This window comes from Tetrao urogallus (assembly GCF_951394365.1).
Source record: "Tetrao urogallus genome assembly, chromosome: 4".
Taxonomy (NCBI): Eukaryota; Metazoa; Chordata; class Aves; order Galliformes; family Phasianidae; genus Tetrao; species Tetrao urogallus.
Genome location: NC_136817.1, coordinates 54932313 through 54950461, shown reverse-complemented (window position 1 = coordinate 54950461; position 18149 = coordinate 54932313). Strand labels below are relative to the sequence as shown.

General features: G+C 36.7%; 1 protein-coding gene across 8 annotated transcripts in view; it reads right to left on the bottom strand.

Annotated features, from left to right (window-relative positions):
• KCNIP4 (potassium voltage-gated channel interacting protein 4) overlaps nt 1-18149 on the bottom strand; it is a gene marked incomplete at both ends in the record, with an annotated part of 382566 nt that overhangs the window by 70213 nt on the left and 294204 nt on the right. For 2 of the 8 annotated variants that reach the window (XM_079534458.1, XM_079534462.1), the window contains one exon: nt 17764-17875. The exons of the other annotated variants lie outside the window; for them this stretch is intronic. In XM_079534458.1, coding sequence (XP_079390584.1) covers nt 17764-17875 — 112 coding nt within the window. Of the gene's footprint in view, nt 1-17763; nt 17876-18149 lie in introns of those variants that run through there. 8 annotated transcript variants of the gene reach the window in all.

Here is an 18149-nt window from a genome sequence, read left to right as displayed (position 1 = left end):
CAATTGAGGGTAACTGATTTCTCTCTCAAATAGATGAGTTTTCCCAGGGTCACTGACAAATATGACTGATAAAATCTTCTTCTTGGAAAAGAATTGAAAGGCTGACAATCAAGATAAGTCCTACCTTGGCAACTTTAGCTAGAGTGACCTCTAAGCTTGAAAAATGTATTTGCAGACTCCTTCAGAGGGAGAGTTAACATCCTCTCTCTCAGCTCTCTGCTCAGCATTTTCACCATCTATCATAAAAATAAAAACCTAAAAAAATACTATTGATTCAAAAGGAAAACTTAGCCTCTTGCTGAATTAATCTACATTGTTTGGTTCTCCTTATTTCTGTAATTTGTGCAATATATTACTTCCCAATTTTCTGCTCTCTGTGTTACAAATGTTGATACGAAACAGTTTAGCTAATATATTCCATTATCACTGTTATTCACATAAATGGATCATTTTTGCACTATTATTTTGCATATGACCATCTAACCACATAAACATACTGTGAATTTTCTTAAATAGCTTATTTTTTTAATGGGGAATGCTTGTAAATCAGAAATCAAGTTCCATCTGCCCCACCAGCTGGATGCTTGTCCTTTTTACAGTAACTTTTCTAGTTCATTTTCGAAATGAGCAAAAGGTCCAATGTAACTTTAGGTTACGGTTGTGTTTGTTCACAAAGGTAATATGAATTGAGAGGAGAGAATGAAATGTAGACAGCAAGAAGATTGAAGAAGAAGGCTGCCCAGATTAAATGTTACACAGACAAAAACTGGACTGGATGAAGTAGTAGTTTGAAAATCTCCAGTGAGAAGACAGTGGGAAAATACTGAAAATATTATTAATGATCAATAGGAAACAGAATCTGGATTGGAAAACGTAAAAAATAAAATAAAATAAAATCCTGCAGGGGAGCACTACTGGAAAGAAAGCAGCTTGGCAAGAACCTTCTGAAATACAGCTTATGCTGCTATGTAAAACATAAAACATGTAAAATCTCATTCCTGAGAAGTCTTAAGCAATGTTCCTAGCAATTTTTTTGCCTTCCCATATTTCAGATTCTGATATAACTGAAATCTCCACTACTCTGAAACGGGAACTGTTTCATACTGTTTTGTAACACCCTATCCAGCGGGATTTCACAGAATGGTTGAGGCTGGTGGGGACCTCTGGGTCCCTCTGGTCCCACCCCTGCTCCAGCTGTGATAAGGGCACAGTACCCAGGCCCACACCCAGACAGCTTCTGTATCTCCAAGGAGGAGACTCCACAGTCTAGGCAACCTGTGCCAGTGCTCCATCAGCTGCATGGCACAGAAGTGCTATCTGGTGTTCGGCATTTGAAACTCCCATTCCATCTTTTGGTCTGATTTCTAAAAATATGCAGACAAGTGTGAAAATATTAATGTTAATTCAGCTGCACTTTAGGAGGATAATGCCAAAGGAATTGTAAAAGTCCAAATTATGTTTGCTTTATTGAAAATAATTGACAGGAGAATGGGAAGTGATTAAAAGAGCTTCATGGGACAATGGCAGTCAAATCAGTTGAAACAGCCCAAATTTGTAATAAAGTCTGATGGAAAAATGAATAATGCTTTCCATAGAGAGGCAGGGAGTAAGATTCAATTATATATCAGACAGGCTGGCTGCTCTCAGGAGATGTACAGGGTGACTTTTACTATGGCAAAACGAGGATCCCCATGGCCCAGCTCTGACAGACTGCCACCAGTTCATGAGAAATGAAACCAACATACAAGGGATAGAGTCTATTTGCTCATGTTGCTCTCTGAAAACTCTTCCACTGCTGTAATACAGGGTCAGGATGTCATCCAGTTTGTCCAAATCATGGAGAACGATAACTGACAGAGGTGATTTATGATTCACCCATGATGCTCCTGGCAGGGGGTGCTTGGCCACCCAAAGGCTGAATGTCTGGGAGGCAGCCTCCATGTTCCATCTGTGGGAGCTCTGCAAAACCAATTACCTTTGCTAAGCTGTTTTTCTTTGCTAGACTGTGACCAAGGAAAGATTAAAGGTTGCAGAAGAAGCCAAGAGGTGATTTTCCTACAAATTAATTGCCTAGCAAGGTAGATTTCTTCATAGCTATTAAAGTGGTCAGCCACTGTGACACAGCAGTCTGCCTAAGGAACAGGCTTAAGCCAAAGATGTCTTTCAATTACTATACGTGTGCTAAAAACAACAACAAAAACAGACCAACAAAAACACCCCACTCCTCTGTTAAAAGAAAAGAACAAATAAAACAAAAAAGCTTCCAAAAGGCACTTAAAAGGATTCATTTTCAGAATGCAATTTTGTAAATAGTAAAATTTGTGCATCATCTGAAAAGGAGTCTGAAAATCCTTTGACATTCAATTTATTTTTCTCCTCTCAAAAAGGTGCTTCATTATTAATAGGAACATTTAAGCTAACAATAGCAATTGGAAATTTTCCTCTGTAAAAAACAGACAAGTGGAAGCTGACCTTTACATATCTTTGAAAAATACTAATTTATTCATATTATTTGAAGATTATTATTTTGCAGATAGCAGTAAGGAGTTAGTCTGCATTTCTTGTTTGTTCTGAACTTCCAGTGACTTCAACAAAGAATATTATCATCAAGAGTTTTTCACAGAAAAATGAGAATGGGCAAAAACACAAGACAGATACCAAGTTTGAATACATGCTGTAAAACTTTACAACCATAGTTCTTTTAGAAATATCTTTTACACGCAATACCTATTCAGAAAACAAACAAAAATCCCGCTTATGATTTACTGCATTAATTTGAAGATAAGAGCTAAAATGCCTCAATATGTATTAGCCTAATTTAAAATAATACTGCAGAAGGAATAATGGCAGCTAGGTTTTTTAACTCAAAGTTCATTTGAATTACATTGTAAATATTATTCCTAAAAGCCTGGGCTGTCTGAAATTTGCTTTGGTACAAAAATCATAGAATCCTTAGAGTTGGAAGGAACTAGTCCAACTCCCCTACAATGAACAGGGACACCACAGCTAGATCAGGTTGCCCAGGGCCTGATCCAGCATCACCTTCAAAGTCTCCAGGGACAGGGCATCCACCATATTACTGGGTAACCTCTCCAGTTCACTCACTAGAAAAGACAATTTCCTTTTATCCAATCTTAATCTCACCTCTTTTATTTTGACACCATTTCCCCTTGTCATATCACACCAGACCCTTCTCAAGGGTCTGTCTCCTTTCTTACAGCCCCTCTGTAGACACTAAAAGGCCTCTATCAGGTCACCATGGAGCCTTCTCTTTTCCGGGATGAACAGCCTCAGCTTTCTTAGCATGTCCTCATAGGAGCGGTCCTCCACCTTGCAAAATTTTTGTGGCCATCCTCTGGATGCACTCCAACAGGTCCATATCTCTCCTCAGTACATGAGGACTCCACATCGGGAAGCAGTGCTCCAGGGAGGGACTGATCAGCTCAGAGTAGAGGGGCAGGATTTCTTCTCATGCAGCCCAGGGTATAGCTGACTTTCTGTGTCACGAGGGCACACCACTGGCTCTTGTCCAGTTTACCATCCACCAGTACCCCGAAGTCTTTTTTGGCAGGGCTATGCTCAATCCTTTCATTCCCAGCTTGTACTGGTAGTGGATGAGCCTGTCTAGGTTCTTCTGGATGGCATCCTGTCACTCAGGTTTGTTGACGACACCTCACATCTTGGTGTCATCAGCAAACTTGCTGAGGGCACACCTGACCCCACTGCCAATGTCAGTGATGAGTATCAGTCCCAGCACTGTTCCCTGGGGGACACCATTCGTCACTGATCCATGCTGTTGCACATAAATAGGTTGCTGTGAAAGTAATGTTTTCTATTTATTTTTCATAACTACTCCTATTTATTTCCATAAAGTACAACATCTACAATGAGTGTAATAACACCAGAGCAAATTCTCAGCTACAAAACACTATACTTCAATGTACTCGCCATCATTAGCTATGCATTTTCATTGGCAATGATCAAGAGCCTGCATTCCATGCTCGTAAAAACCTACACGAGTAGAGGGGACCCGCTGTTTCACAACTATTATGATAGCATGGTTACTAAGACAGTGTTGTCCCCACAGCCATCTTTCACCAGCCCAAACAAATGGAACTCAGAAGGCTCCAAATCTGAACTGAGTGGTAGGTGCTGTAGGACAGCCCAGCTAAGATTGGCAGTGTCAGTGTGCTCCACAGTCTTTAAACTGGTAGGGGACCTGGCAGTATCATGGTTCAAAAGAGGAGTTGTTTCCTTCTCTGGTCTAACTCTAGAACTTCAAGCCTTCAGCTTAGTCAGCACTGCAATACAGCTGTCAGAGTTGATGATTTGTCTGAGTTCCAGGAAATCCAGAAGGATCACCCCTTTCCTATCCCAAAAGACAGTGCACATCCCCTTACCTGAGTCCTGAACATTTTCTTCATTGGGAATTCACATGTTGCCATTTCATAAACTGCCATTTTGACTCTGGCTCACAGTGGTCATACATTTTACCACTAAATAAAATAGGAGGCATTAGTTTCAGAGCAGCCCTTGTATTTTAAATGTAGATAATATATAGGGATGTGAGAGCAGAGAGGATTCTTGTCTCGAAATCACCAAATCCTATATACCTCATGGGCACTGTCTTACTCCAGCTAACTGGTGGGTGGTCTGGCTGGCTGCTTATCCTTTGGAGCCACTATTCTGGGGTAGCATACAACTTTAAATAGCTACTGTGATGCCTTATATGTTGAGACAGTGTACAGCTATAGGAAAGTAAGGAGGCGCTTTACACCACACAATGCTCAATAAAAGCCAGAAAAACCTAATATTGGGACAAATTGTACTTTTTCAGTTAGCTTTGATAGCAACCTTTATTCTTCAAATAATTTAACTAGTTTAATTCTGGAACATTATTAAGTTGTTTTTTTTTTCCTCCTTCTTATATGATACTTTCTCATTAGAGTCCCCAGTGATGTATGTGGGCTAATATTTTGTTGGTGATGTTATCTCCTTTCTAGCTAACATTTACAATACTTAGATAATTCATACTCAAGGATGCTTTTCTGATTATTACAACTTACAACAACACTATAAAGCACTAATGAAGGGTTCTGCAAGCAATACTGAGATTGTTTTGACTTAACTCCATTTGTCTTTAGCCTCCAGGTTTTAAAATAGATTGATATTGTGCATATGTATGGGACTGCCATGTGATGTCTTTGGCACATATTCTCACTGTCTCGCTTTTCTCGGTTAAGGCCAGTAAACTTTCATTTCATCCCACACCTACTTCATTATCCAATACCTTATCATACAGATTTTATCATCTTGAAGAATCACTTCAATTAATCTCAGTCCAACCTTCTCATGAATATCACCCTTCTAGGCCACAAACATGAGAGTTCATTTCTTCTGTTTATTAATATCCTACTGTTTTTAAGAAGATAAGGAAACAAATTAAATATGTATTTGCGTTGAAAAATGTGGCTATTTATTGATTAAATTAAAACACTATTATCATGACATTGTGAAATGTAGGGCTTTTTTATAGTCCCAGTAAAATAACTTTTAACAGTACATAGCTGTACATAGGAGACAAGAAAAAAGGTGTCACTAAGAAGTTCAGAGGCTGGCCCTGTCCTTCTCAATTGACAAAGATGGCTTTTTCTGAGAACTGCTGGGTGACAGCTGTGGTGATCAAAGAAAAAAGGTACCTAAGCTTTCAATTCTAATTTTACAATAGCACATTTAGAATTATTGACTATCTTCTATGCTGCTGTTGAATGAGCAATATCTGACTGGTGTAAAATACATGAAGAAATAACAGACATTAAATGGAATATAATTATTGAAGATTTATCATCAGTTGGCCTTCCACAAAAGAAGCTACAGCAGTTGACATATAGCTGAAATTGTGATCACATTCTGACATTTTTAGGGAGTTAAATTTGCAACTAAAATAAGAAGTTATCTCCAGAAATCAATAGTTTCTTAGAAAATCCCAACATCTATAGAAAGAACAGAACCATAGTGGCACAGAAAGTAAATATGCAGTATATTTCCAGTCTTCATTAGTCATATTCTATGCCACCTTGATTCTACTAAAATATTAATTTACTTTATTCAGGCAGTTGATGGACATGAAATTTAAAGATGTGGTAGTTCAAGGAGGATAAATGATTTTCTAAAGCATACTAGCCAGGAGCTTGTATTAATAGCCATGAATCCACCATAAATTACTGAGGTAACTTTACCATTGTTATCATAAAGCTGTGCTTCAGAAATGGAACATTTAACTGAAAAAAAAGCCACATGAGAGGAATCACACACAGCTGCAAGAAAAATCAGAGCCTGACTCAGGTCTATGTAGACATGAAGTAGAAACACTGCAGAAATGCAACTCATGTTTTACTCTTAAGTCTTAAACAACTCTCCTGTGAACTACTTATGATGTCTAGAGGACAAATCTATATTACAGAAATACACTTAGATCAGAAACAAACATTTCAAGTGCATGCTCTTAATTTCTTCCTCTATTTCCCAGCATTTTCACAAGCTTGTGGAACATAAAGAATTAAAGGTAAAATATTAATCAAATCTTAAGCAAATATTAAATAAGTGAAACAGAAAAGAAATCCAATGAAACAACTACATTCTGTCAATACACATTCTTATGTGAAGAGTTGTCATTTTAATTCCACAACCACTAGAGAAAAATAAAGAACACCCAATTTCTCATGAACTTATTCCTCCTTGCCCCTTTTTTACAACGAGCCAGAAAGACTTGCAAAAAAACCCCCTCTCTCTATATATTTTTTTAAGAACTAAGATTGCAACACGGAGAAATATTTCACAAGAAGACTACAGTTGAAAAGAAACAGTAGAGAATGCGAATGATATTGCTCACAATATCCAAGTTGAGACAGTGCTCATTTTTCATTCATATTTAGAATTACATTATCTTAGGTATTCTGAAATACAGTTTAAAACTCAAAGAATGCTCTATTTTAGGAATTCAATTATAATCGGATTAAAGTACTAAAACTATAGTTAGGTATGTTTTTCACCCAGAAACATGCAACTGTGCAGCAGAAATACTACACTGTGAATCACTTGGTATTAAATAACACCTCTTACTGCCTGCAGGGTAAGACTTGTATTTATTCAAGTAAGAATAAGAGAGATTATTCAAAAAATAAAACTATAAAAACTCTTTTCTCAGTGTTGAATAGTTTTATGCAGTTTCCAGGCAGCTTCCTGACCATCTAAGTCCACTATATCCTGTTTTAGTCCAGCAGAACCCCAATCAATTAAGTACCTGGGCATGCTTTAGTTCTGCTGGGATTCATGACACCGATGAGACTGATCATGTTTACAACTATTTAGAAGTTATAAAACCATCAAGAAATGAAAAGACTTTATGCTGAGGATAAAAAAAGCACTAATGCCTAAACTACATTTTCAAAGGTTGGCAAGTGAACTAGGTCACACAGACCAAAACCCAGGGTCATGAATAAAAGTGGCTTGATTTTCAGCGAAGTTTCTTCTGAAATCTGCCACAATTCTTCTATTTCAACACTGCATTGAAAATGATTCCATTCAGTGCCTCCAGGCCTGACTATGACCCATGTAAGAGGCAGCAAATCTCCACCTGTCTTTGCATCTGATGGCATGCACATGTTAGTTCATTTACCTCTTTCTATACTCAGGTGAGTAGAACCTGAGTCTCCAAGGAGCAGTTCTGTCCTGTTATTGTCTATTCAGGCAAGCATTGAATCTCCCCCTCCCATCAGGTGCTGCAGATAAGGAATGTTCTGGAGAGTAAAGAAAAGGTGAGCTGCCATAAATATTGACCTGCTGCTACTTCTGAGCAGCAGAGAACTATGAGACTGCAGCCCCCAGACCCACCTGCATTCTCACCATCTGCTTCCCAATCTGTACAAACAGAAGCAACCCCTGAACCGTATGGCCTTTAGGAAGACACTCTCTAGGTTTTTTAAATAATAACCAATGGAATAGATGTGACCACAGCCTCCGGTTACACAAATAATGTGTAACTGCACAAATCAGTAAATTTCATAAAAGCAAAAAACTGGCACTACGAATTTTATTTAATTATGACTTTTCAGACACTTCTATTCAGGCATTCATGAGATACTTGTTTAACCTGGCACAGATGAAAGAGATCTGAATAAAAGCTTGGAGTAACACTATTTTCAGAAATTCCTTCTCCATTTGGAAAAAAAGCTAGAACCACAAATTCATGGTAATATACGGGTACACAGCGAAGCATCCATTTATTGGTAGTATTTTTAAGAAAACAACCTACACTTTTGTGTTGACTGCTATATTTGAAATGTGCAATTTTTGTGTAATATTCAGAGAGAATAAAGTGGTGGACATGCTCCATCTCTGAAGAAATAAGCTGGAATTTTATGTACTCCAGTGCATTAGATTTGTTCATCTGAGAAAAAAAAGCGTGCAGAAAAGTTTGTCTGATGTATCTGAAGATCAGAGGCTGAATACAATCCCAAAACAATTATTCTGAGCTAATTGATTGGGCTCAGTTTAGTGATTCCAGTAATGAGAATGAAAAATTGCCCAGAGGAGGGAGAAATAACTGAAAACAAGATCTTATTTTTCCCCCCAGCAATATAAATTATATTATTAATTACTGAAATATAAGAGAAACAAGTATTTACATTGTGTCATCACTGAAATAAAACAAGGAAGATCCCATCCTTGTTGATTTTATAACTCCGAAAGTCTATCTGCAACATGAAATTATATTCTCCATTAACTTGCTATTTATTATTTATATTGCAATATTAAATTAGGATGGAATGTATTTCCTATATTTCTTTGGGAAAAGAGAATCCTATAGAAATTCTCCACAATTTAATATCAGAATAATATATTGTGCTGAAATTAAAAATCCATGTACCTTACAGATGTGTTGTATTAAAAGTACATGATGAGTGAGAGATGAAGAAGTAGGCCCTGCAGTTTGAAATATGTAAAAGGAAATAAAAGGCAAAAAATATTTCTTACTGTTATTTGTAATTTACAAAATTCTGCAAATCTGTCTACTTTCATTTATTACACCATAAAATGAAAATATTCTAAAGTTATTTGCCATATATATTTCACTACATATGTGATATGTACTTGTTGCATGCACTATATATCTCACAAAGGAATCCATTATTCTATATAAACATGTAAGTATAAATAAATATAGATTATTTGTAATAAATACTTTTTTTTTTTTTTTTATGCTTAGAAAGAATAGGCATCATGAAACTCAGCTGAAGAAAAGATACAGGTGTTCAACAGGAGATGCTTACCTTAGTAAAGTAAAAATCTTACAGTAATGTATATTGGATCTACTTTTTATTAGAATCTGAGATATGACTACCTGCTTTCTCAACAGCAAAATAGAAGTCATTAGTGGTAAAGAATAAAGCGGACTATTGGTTAATGTCAGCACTTTTCTGGTTGGATTGAGAAGTCCTTATGTATAAAAGATCTCAAACAATTGAAGCTATTTGCAGCTATCACCACAATCAAAATTCAAACTTGGGCTCCAAGTTTTGAGAGTGTGATTGCAAGAGATCTGCAGACATATGTCTCATATAGCCTCACTACTCCAGCATCTGAAGCATCTTCTAATCTACTTGCCCTCAAAACAGTTTGTGAACTAACTAGTATAATTTCCACCATTTTCTATACCCTAAGGTCACAAAGAAAGGGAGTCATAATGAGAGTTCCCAAATGCCAAACAGCTTTCTAACAATTTAGTGTCAATTCTTCTAATTATGTAACTGAAGGTGCTGATGATTGATACCCATATGACAGAAAAATAACGAAGCATGTTATAAACAAGTCAAACTATTTAAGAAATACAGAGAAAAGCTGAACACAGGTTATCTAAGGATAATGATCACTCCTGCTCTTGTGAAAAAGCTACAGCAAAAAACAATGGAACACAACTGTTGATGTTTCAGTGTAAACAGTACCCCTGCCTGGTCACTTGCTGAAAGATTCAATGACATTTCTCTTCAAGTGCAATATATTCTTCTGTTGCTATCTGCTATCTTGTTACTGCTTCAAAAAAAAAAACAACCTTGCAATACATATGCCAACCTACTAAATTTGGCTTAGTTCAAATTCCATGAGGACGTGCTGAATCTAGAACTTCATCTTCTACTGAGAAATGAAGATATCTAAAAAATTTGCAATACAGAGAAAAGGAAAGAGTTCAAACCACTAGTACATAGGTTAAATATTATAGCTTTATTTTGCAGATACAGCCAGGATGAACCAGCACGTTTGATGTCCACACTGGATGTCTGCAGTGACCACTTAGTGATGAGCCCCCCCAACAGATCACAGGGAAATACTATTTTTGAAGCACAGAATGCTGCATTTCTTACGGTGTACATACACAGAAGTACATGCTTTAGTGTAATATGTATGACTGTTTGCTAATTATTCTTTTCTGCAAGCGGGGCAGGGAGTTGCCCTCTCCTTGCTTAGCAACTTATTTGCTTGGCGATAGATCACTGAGTAAACTAGACCTTATTATTCCCTTCTCAACCACTGCTTCTCTCCTCTAATTCCCCTCTCCCACTCCAAACCCAGCAGCTTTATCAGCAAGGAACAAACTATCTTTGGGAGCAACACAAAAGTCAACTGCTGCACTTCGTCTTGACTTGACTCATTTCAGTGAACTTTGATCGATATCCCTCCTTCATACTTATAAGAGCCCTGCTGTCTGCACAATGCCCTGTTTAATTTGGTATCATTCACTGCTTATATGCTTAGTGGGAGGCTGAAAATAAAATGCACCAGGACATGGACAGATGTCTCTCAGAAATATTCAAGGTCAGTTTATTTAAATAAGCATCTGAAAACCAGATAACTGCACATATGGAATCCATCCATCCATTTAAAAGCAAGTATAAAATATGCAATCTGTCCAACAGCCTGCTATTTTAATACAGAAATATAAACTATTTAGTAATAAAATATTTTATAGGCAAATAATAATGTGATCAATAAAGATACACACACACAGATATATATATTAAATAAAAAATACTATCTAAGAACTTGTCTGACTTTTCATTATATGGTTGATTCTTTGGAATACCATAGCTCTTTAAATTTACTCAGTGCCAAAATTTGATACACAAAGTCTTAACTTTATTTCTCTCTTCAGCCAATGTACACAGATATATATAAATATACAATCAATCTACTGCTATGGTAGTTCAAAACATTCACAGACTACAGCCTTTAGAAGGGCATATTCGCCTTCTACAACTCAAAGAGGCTGGTATGTGCTTGCTCATGCTGCTATAGTATACAGCAAGAGAGTCCAGATGACATGGCAAATTCAGCTTTATAACTGCTTTTACAATTTTTCTCAAAGACAGTTTCATGAGAATATTTATTATGAGCTAAAATGCATAATGAACAGTAAAATGATAGCATAATTGCTTGAAATTATGTTATCATTTTCTCATTACGTGGAACAGATTCAACTGCTTTATAGACCTTAATGCTTCATTGAGGTCTGCATGTAACCCAGAGATATAAATACCTAAAAATTTAATTGAGTATCAATGTTTTCACTGATATCAAAGATGAAAAATTCTGGTTGAAAATTGTGTCAAAGATGGAGCAGATAATTTAAAATTTCAAGAGACCATAGGCAAGTATATTATTCCTACATTAAAGCACAATTATGGACTTTTTTTTCATTCAGTCATTCTATCACTGCATATATTTGATTCTGTAAAGCCACATTAAACAATCATTATTTATGCCTGCAAACATCACATTCTAAAGTAAAGCCTTCCAGATTCTCAGCCCCAAAGTACATTAGCAATGCTTTTCTCTCCTCACCTTAACTCAGTTGACTCTGCGTAGTTACGTTTCAGAAACATACATTGTCACAGCAAATCTCTGTCATCATAAAATGAATGACTTTATGTGGAGCTAAGTTTTAAAACCAGCCTGAAGCAACGGCAGCATGCAGAGAGTAAATGAGTAACAGGGTATTCTGTAGGAATTTCCTGGCGTCCACTATTAGATGCAGTCTTTGCTACACATACTAAAAATATTTTACTTGCCTTTCTTTGAGATGTTTTTCTCTATGTTCTGGGAGAAAATACCTTCTTCCCTTTCCAATGACATACACTTTTTAGCCAGCAGTGGTTCTTAAAGCTATTATGATTGAATACTGAGTGTTTTCTGGGCATTCTTTTCTTCATCTTCTGATTTCCTTTGTTGGTATAGGATCTATTAGGATCTATTTGTTTTATTAACTTGTAACAGCGTGATAAAGGGCAGGTGACAGTTCATGCATATAGTACACTCTGATACGCTCTAGTCCTTTGCTTTTCTTCTCCAGGTGTTTATTACATTCCAATTGTTTCTCAAATGAGTTTGCACTCAACACAGGTATTCAGAATCTATGTGAACAATGATAGTAAAATGGTCCTGAGAAAGAGGCCTGATCAAGTCTGGAGGAAAAGGTGGTAAAAACCCAGATATCCTGAATGATCTTAAGATGAATACCAGCATTCCTTGAATGAAAATTCAGAAGATGCTCAAAAGTAACCAATCTTTGCAGAGAGGAATACAAAGAGAAGCTGCCCTAACTGCTTGAAAATAGTCAGTCCCTCAGGCTAAAGTGAATGTCACTAAGAGAATCTTGCAGAAAAATCAAGGCTGGGAACTCAAAAGGAGGAACCAGTAATTGAGAGGAATGGCCCTTCCAAAGCAGGGCAGCCAACAAGTGTCTTCCCTAAGACAGGATGAAGATGTACTGTGTGATTCTGAGCCAGACAGTATTTCTAGTACAGTGGGTGAGTGCACACTAAACAGATATGCTTTATCTACAGTCAAAAAAATTGGAATACCTAATCCTTCCAGAAACACACATGTGAAGGTTACATAAGTTGTACTTACAGCGGATTGTTTACACCATGTATTTTTTGACATCTCTTAAAGTAAGCCTTCCCACTTTTTATATGGTCAGCATCCAAACTTTGAACTGATCAGAATTTTCGGATATTAATTTCACTAGAGAAGCTCATGCTCTGATTGTCATCCTCACACAGATTTAGTAAAGAAGTCCTTGGGAAGTAGCTGATGAGAAAATCTCTAAAAGAAAAGACCCCCCTTAAAACTTTTATTTCAATTGTCCCATTTCACTCATAGTTTGGTAAAAACAAACCTATAGGCTGATGCATGACTTCCCTGCTTTTTTTACAGGAAAAGGATGATTTTGCTCTTCTTCATTTATCAAACGAATTGTATTTGTACATCTTACCATTGGTCTGTGTAGGTTACGAAAGTTAGTAAAACAACTGCAAAGCGAAACAAAACCCTCAGTTTCAATACAATTATGTTATGTTTATTCTTTCACTATATAAGAACATGACAGCCTCAGTTAAGATGATACTTCCCAAAATGCAATCATGTTTCCCATGAAAACCTAGTTTTTGAGGCAAACTGAAGAGAAAATAGAACATCTTCAACTACTTTAACAGTTCAAGAGGCGTCTGGATGAGGAGCTGCAAGATATGGTTTAGTAGCTTGTGGTAGCAGTGGTAATGAGAAGACGGTTGGACTGGATGATCTTAGAGGTCATTTCCAACCTTGCGATTCTATGATTCTATGATTCTATACCCTGAGTAGAACGTAGCAGTTTCAGTAAATTTCAGCCTGCCTTGCACAGCCACCAGTTCATGGAAGATTCAAATTTGGATAATTTTTATCAGGCACATCTAAATAAAGTTATTTCACGCGAAAACTCTCTTTTTTTGAGCCGTTTTTCACAGAAAAGCACAAAGGAATGGAGAATCACCTGTTAGCAGTATATCTTTACCCATATCATTCATTTACTACAAGGGGAGAGTAATGCTGAACTTGAGGCAATATTTTAAATATTCCTGTTTTTGCTGAACTGTAAGGGTAGCTTACAACATGTTAACACAGATGGTTGCAGACAGACCTAAGCTTATCCTCCCTGTGCTTTTAGGTATTTGAGTCCAAAACAGATAGAAAAGAGGACACATTTCAGCATGTTAGTGTGACAGAATAAATCAGCTCAAATGCACTGACATGACTTCTGGATTTCTGCCTATCCAACACAGAAAGAAAAACTGGTCTTTCTGTACCTTTCCATCTAAAAGACAGACAACTAACCTTACTTAAAGAATGTGTGTAACTCCCTCTCCTATTTCCAGATTCTAACCACAGCAACAATCCTCAGTTTACTCTCAAAACTGACTTTACAGCCAAATATGTTCCCTGATAACTGTAAGTAATTGCCCTTCTTATTGCATCACCAAAAGAGAAACTGAGTCTCAAGTAGTTCTACCAAGCCTTCATTCACTTGAAAGATGTATAAAGCTGTTGGCCATTCACACATCAAACATATACCTGAATAAGCACTTAAAGGATAACAGCAAGCTCTGAAAACAGAACTCAGTGGAAACAAAAGAGTGGGAATAGTAGGGTGTGGAATAGATTACAACTCTGGTTGGTTATGTTCACAAAACATTTCTATATGATATGTTATACTTAAAAACATAATAAATGTATAATGAAGGAGGAAGCACAAAGTTTGTCCCATTAACAGCTTTGTTTATATAACCCCTTGACACATACAACATTGCTAGTAGTATTTATATATATATATATAGTTTCCCAAATTGCTGTCACATGACAAACATTCTCTGCACGCAAATATAAATAAAATGAATTCTTCATTTTTCCAGTTCTCTCCCCTCTAAGCTTCTGGAAGATTCATTCCCTCTGTATCTGGTGCACTGACCCTCTGTTCCACTTACAAACTCCTTCCTGTGCGCCCCTTGCAGCTGAATAACAAAGCAAAAATTCACCCAGCAGCAAAAACTTCAGGCAAGGAAGATGAAGGGAAGATATTGATCAGCATCAAACCTCTTTCAAAGTAACAGAAGGAGAGGAAAAGGAGATTTTCATTCTCACAGTAAAAGTGGTATTAATTCAATTCAGTGCTTATAACTGAAGGTGATCGTTGGCACCAGTGAAATCAGCTTCCCTCTCATTCTGGTCGACTTTTTCTGATTGTTGGAAAGTAGAAGAGGGATGAAGTAGCAGAACATGGTCCCTAGATAAGAGTATAGGATCAAGTCAGATTCCTTGCCTTGTCAAACACTGAACACTGTAATAAAACTGTGCAGATTGCCTGGATTCATCTAACGCTCCCATGGAGGAGTTTGGGCAGTCAAGCTCTTGTTCACCATAACCCCTTTCCCTGTGTAAAGCAAAAAGGGTGACTGCCCACTATAGCACATTGAGTAGAACTGAAAACACTTTTGCAGGAGAGAGATCCGAGGAAGAATCATAGTAGGTAAAATATTTCCCATTGTTGAATTGAAGAAGAGTTTTTTCCATGAGCATAGTACTTTTTTATCTTTTTTTTTAGAATATAAATCTGAAAGTGCTTACATAGGAAAAACACTAGTTTGTACTACTCTGTAAATAACTATAAAGACAAACAATAAACAAGCTGCTGCAGTTTCCTTTTCTGCTGGTAGAAACTTGCGTAAAACATCATCACAGCCTCAGTAAAATCTGTGGAGCATTAACATGGAGCCTCAGTAAAATCTGTGGAGCGACTAAAGATTTGTCATTTATGTGTGTTGCGTGCCATTTATTGGCAAACATTGGGACTCTCTATCAGTGATATTTTTGACATAAGTCAATATATCTGAGTTATTAAGACAAGTACATTAAGATATTGGAAAGTCTACCTACGGAAGATTTGTTTCAGCCTCTATGGAATAGGTGGGGAGGGCTCAATGCCGATTTTGGTTTCAAGATTAACCTTGACCATTCAATCATCTTTGCACATCAACAGCAAGCCTGACCTTTCAGTGTGGGAACAACAAGCCACTTGTTCTGACCATCTTACAGACAATCCTTCGTCATCTGGGGCAGAATTCTTGTTTAATGGTAATGGCAGCACCTCAGTGTGGAAGAATTTAATAGATTACATCAGCCTTAGGGGAACTAGAAATCCTCTGAGACAATGGAGCTATTCACACTGAAGATGTTCTTAATATACCCACAATACTTTGTAATGTTTAATCTTTTTACATTTAGAGGTTTGTTTTATGATACTAGGTACACTTGAATGAAATTACTATATTATCATTAAGGAAAAATGCAGATAATCATCATATTAGCAGAGAAGGTTAGACTTCAGTTGATATTCAGTTCAACTTACACTTATGTTAAAATCACTGTAATGTTTAATGGTTTTCTGGGGTTGGTTTTGTTTGTTTGTTTGTTCGTTTTGAAAGGTGATAGAGTTGAAATTACATGAAGCATTGTCCAGACTTAATTATAATATAATTCTGTGAAAAGTTAAGAAAGGGATATCTTGTAAAAAAAGTGCATTATAATTATTTGTCTATAAATTATGTTACCACACACAATGAAGTAAAAGTTAACAGATAAGAGGAATTTTAAGGTGCTAAAAATGCTGCAAACCAAGAGAAAGAAGAAATACAAAGTGTGTGTCAGGAAAAGAATTACTCACTGTTTAGAATTCAAAAAATACCTTAATTCCATAACAAATGCATTATATAGAAACATAACAACTGTTATATATTCTCTCCACATATGCTTTTAAGGATGACTTATTTCAGTAGTTCAGTAAATATAAAAGTGCTGTGTTAAAGATTTCACATTTTATCAGCACAGCGAGTGATTTTATGAGGTGATGATGTGAATCTGCATCCATCAAAGATCCTATTCCATGATGAAAAGTTAATGTTTCAGAAAACTGGAGTGCTCTCCTTGGCTACCTTTTTCTGACTTGAAAGCAATTGCACAGCAAAAAGGATTGTTTTTTGTTCACACGCACTAACACACTGAGAAAAGCAAGTATTTTCCAAGCAAATGTTTTAGTGAGTGAATGGTTTCTGTTTACTACAGCAGTACCCACTAAGAAATTTTGTTCAAAAGTTCACAAAATCTCATTAACAATTAAGCTGAAACAGCCTATTTCAATAAAACAGGTATTAAAAACCACGCAATTTGTATATAGATAAAATTCCTATTAAAATTATTGTGAAGTCCTCTTTGAGAGTAGATGATATGATAGGATCCATACAGTAGGGAAGAGACAGGAATCTGAGCAAACAAACAGGAATTTAAAAATATATCTTAATTATATGTATATGGGTATAATACATACACAATTGGCATATATGCTTTACTTTTTTGGGAAGGTATAAAACAGATTTGTTCCTAAAGCTATACCTATATTACTTATTCTGTAATAAAGGTGTTTTGCATTTAGCTACGAAACTGATCTAAAACATAGATAGAGTCAGATCAAACCTCTAAATGCATAAATCAGAAAAACAGTGTTATAAACATGAACTGAGCTAAGATTCACTTAATGCACCAAGTTGTCTAGCAGTGAACAGCTTTCAAAGCAACTGACAGACAAATGCTACGTTCTTTGCTTTCATCCTTATTAATTCTTTGTAAAATTCCAACCTGATGCTAGCATCTAATAGCATCTATTCCTGTTTTACAATAACAAAGTAAAAGCAGCAGGAACAGTATCAGATTTTTAGTCTGACTGCTATTTTCTCCTTCCAAGCATTTTCATTTCACAGCTTTTATACCTGATGCTAAGTCTATTTTAGCAGATCAGACACCACACCTAGAAACAGCACAAACTGCGAGTGACCACTTTACCTTCAGAAAAATCAATCAGTCCCAGCAAATGAAGCAGCTTCAGAGATGCAAATATAATCACAACAATACCCACTGTTTGCAGTCCCTCCGACTCCCACTCTAGAGTCAACATTCTTCCAACAGGCAAATCATTCCAGTTGTCACACCAGCTTGCGATCAGAGGGAAACAAGAGGATTTTACCAATAGTTTGCTTTGAAGAAAGTTGCAGCGGTGCCAAGCGACGTTGCGCTGGGCTGTGGCAGTTCACCAGCCACCCTAGCTGAGACGGAATTATCAGCTAAAGCCCCACATCTCTTGTTTCTTTAAGTACTGGATTTCATCAGAGGTGAGTCAATTTGAGAGGCTGAGGAGAACCACTAACCCCCGGGCATGGCATGGTATCCAG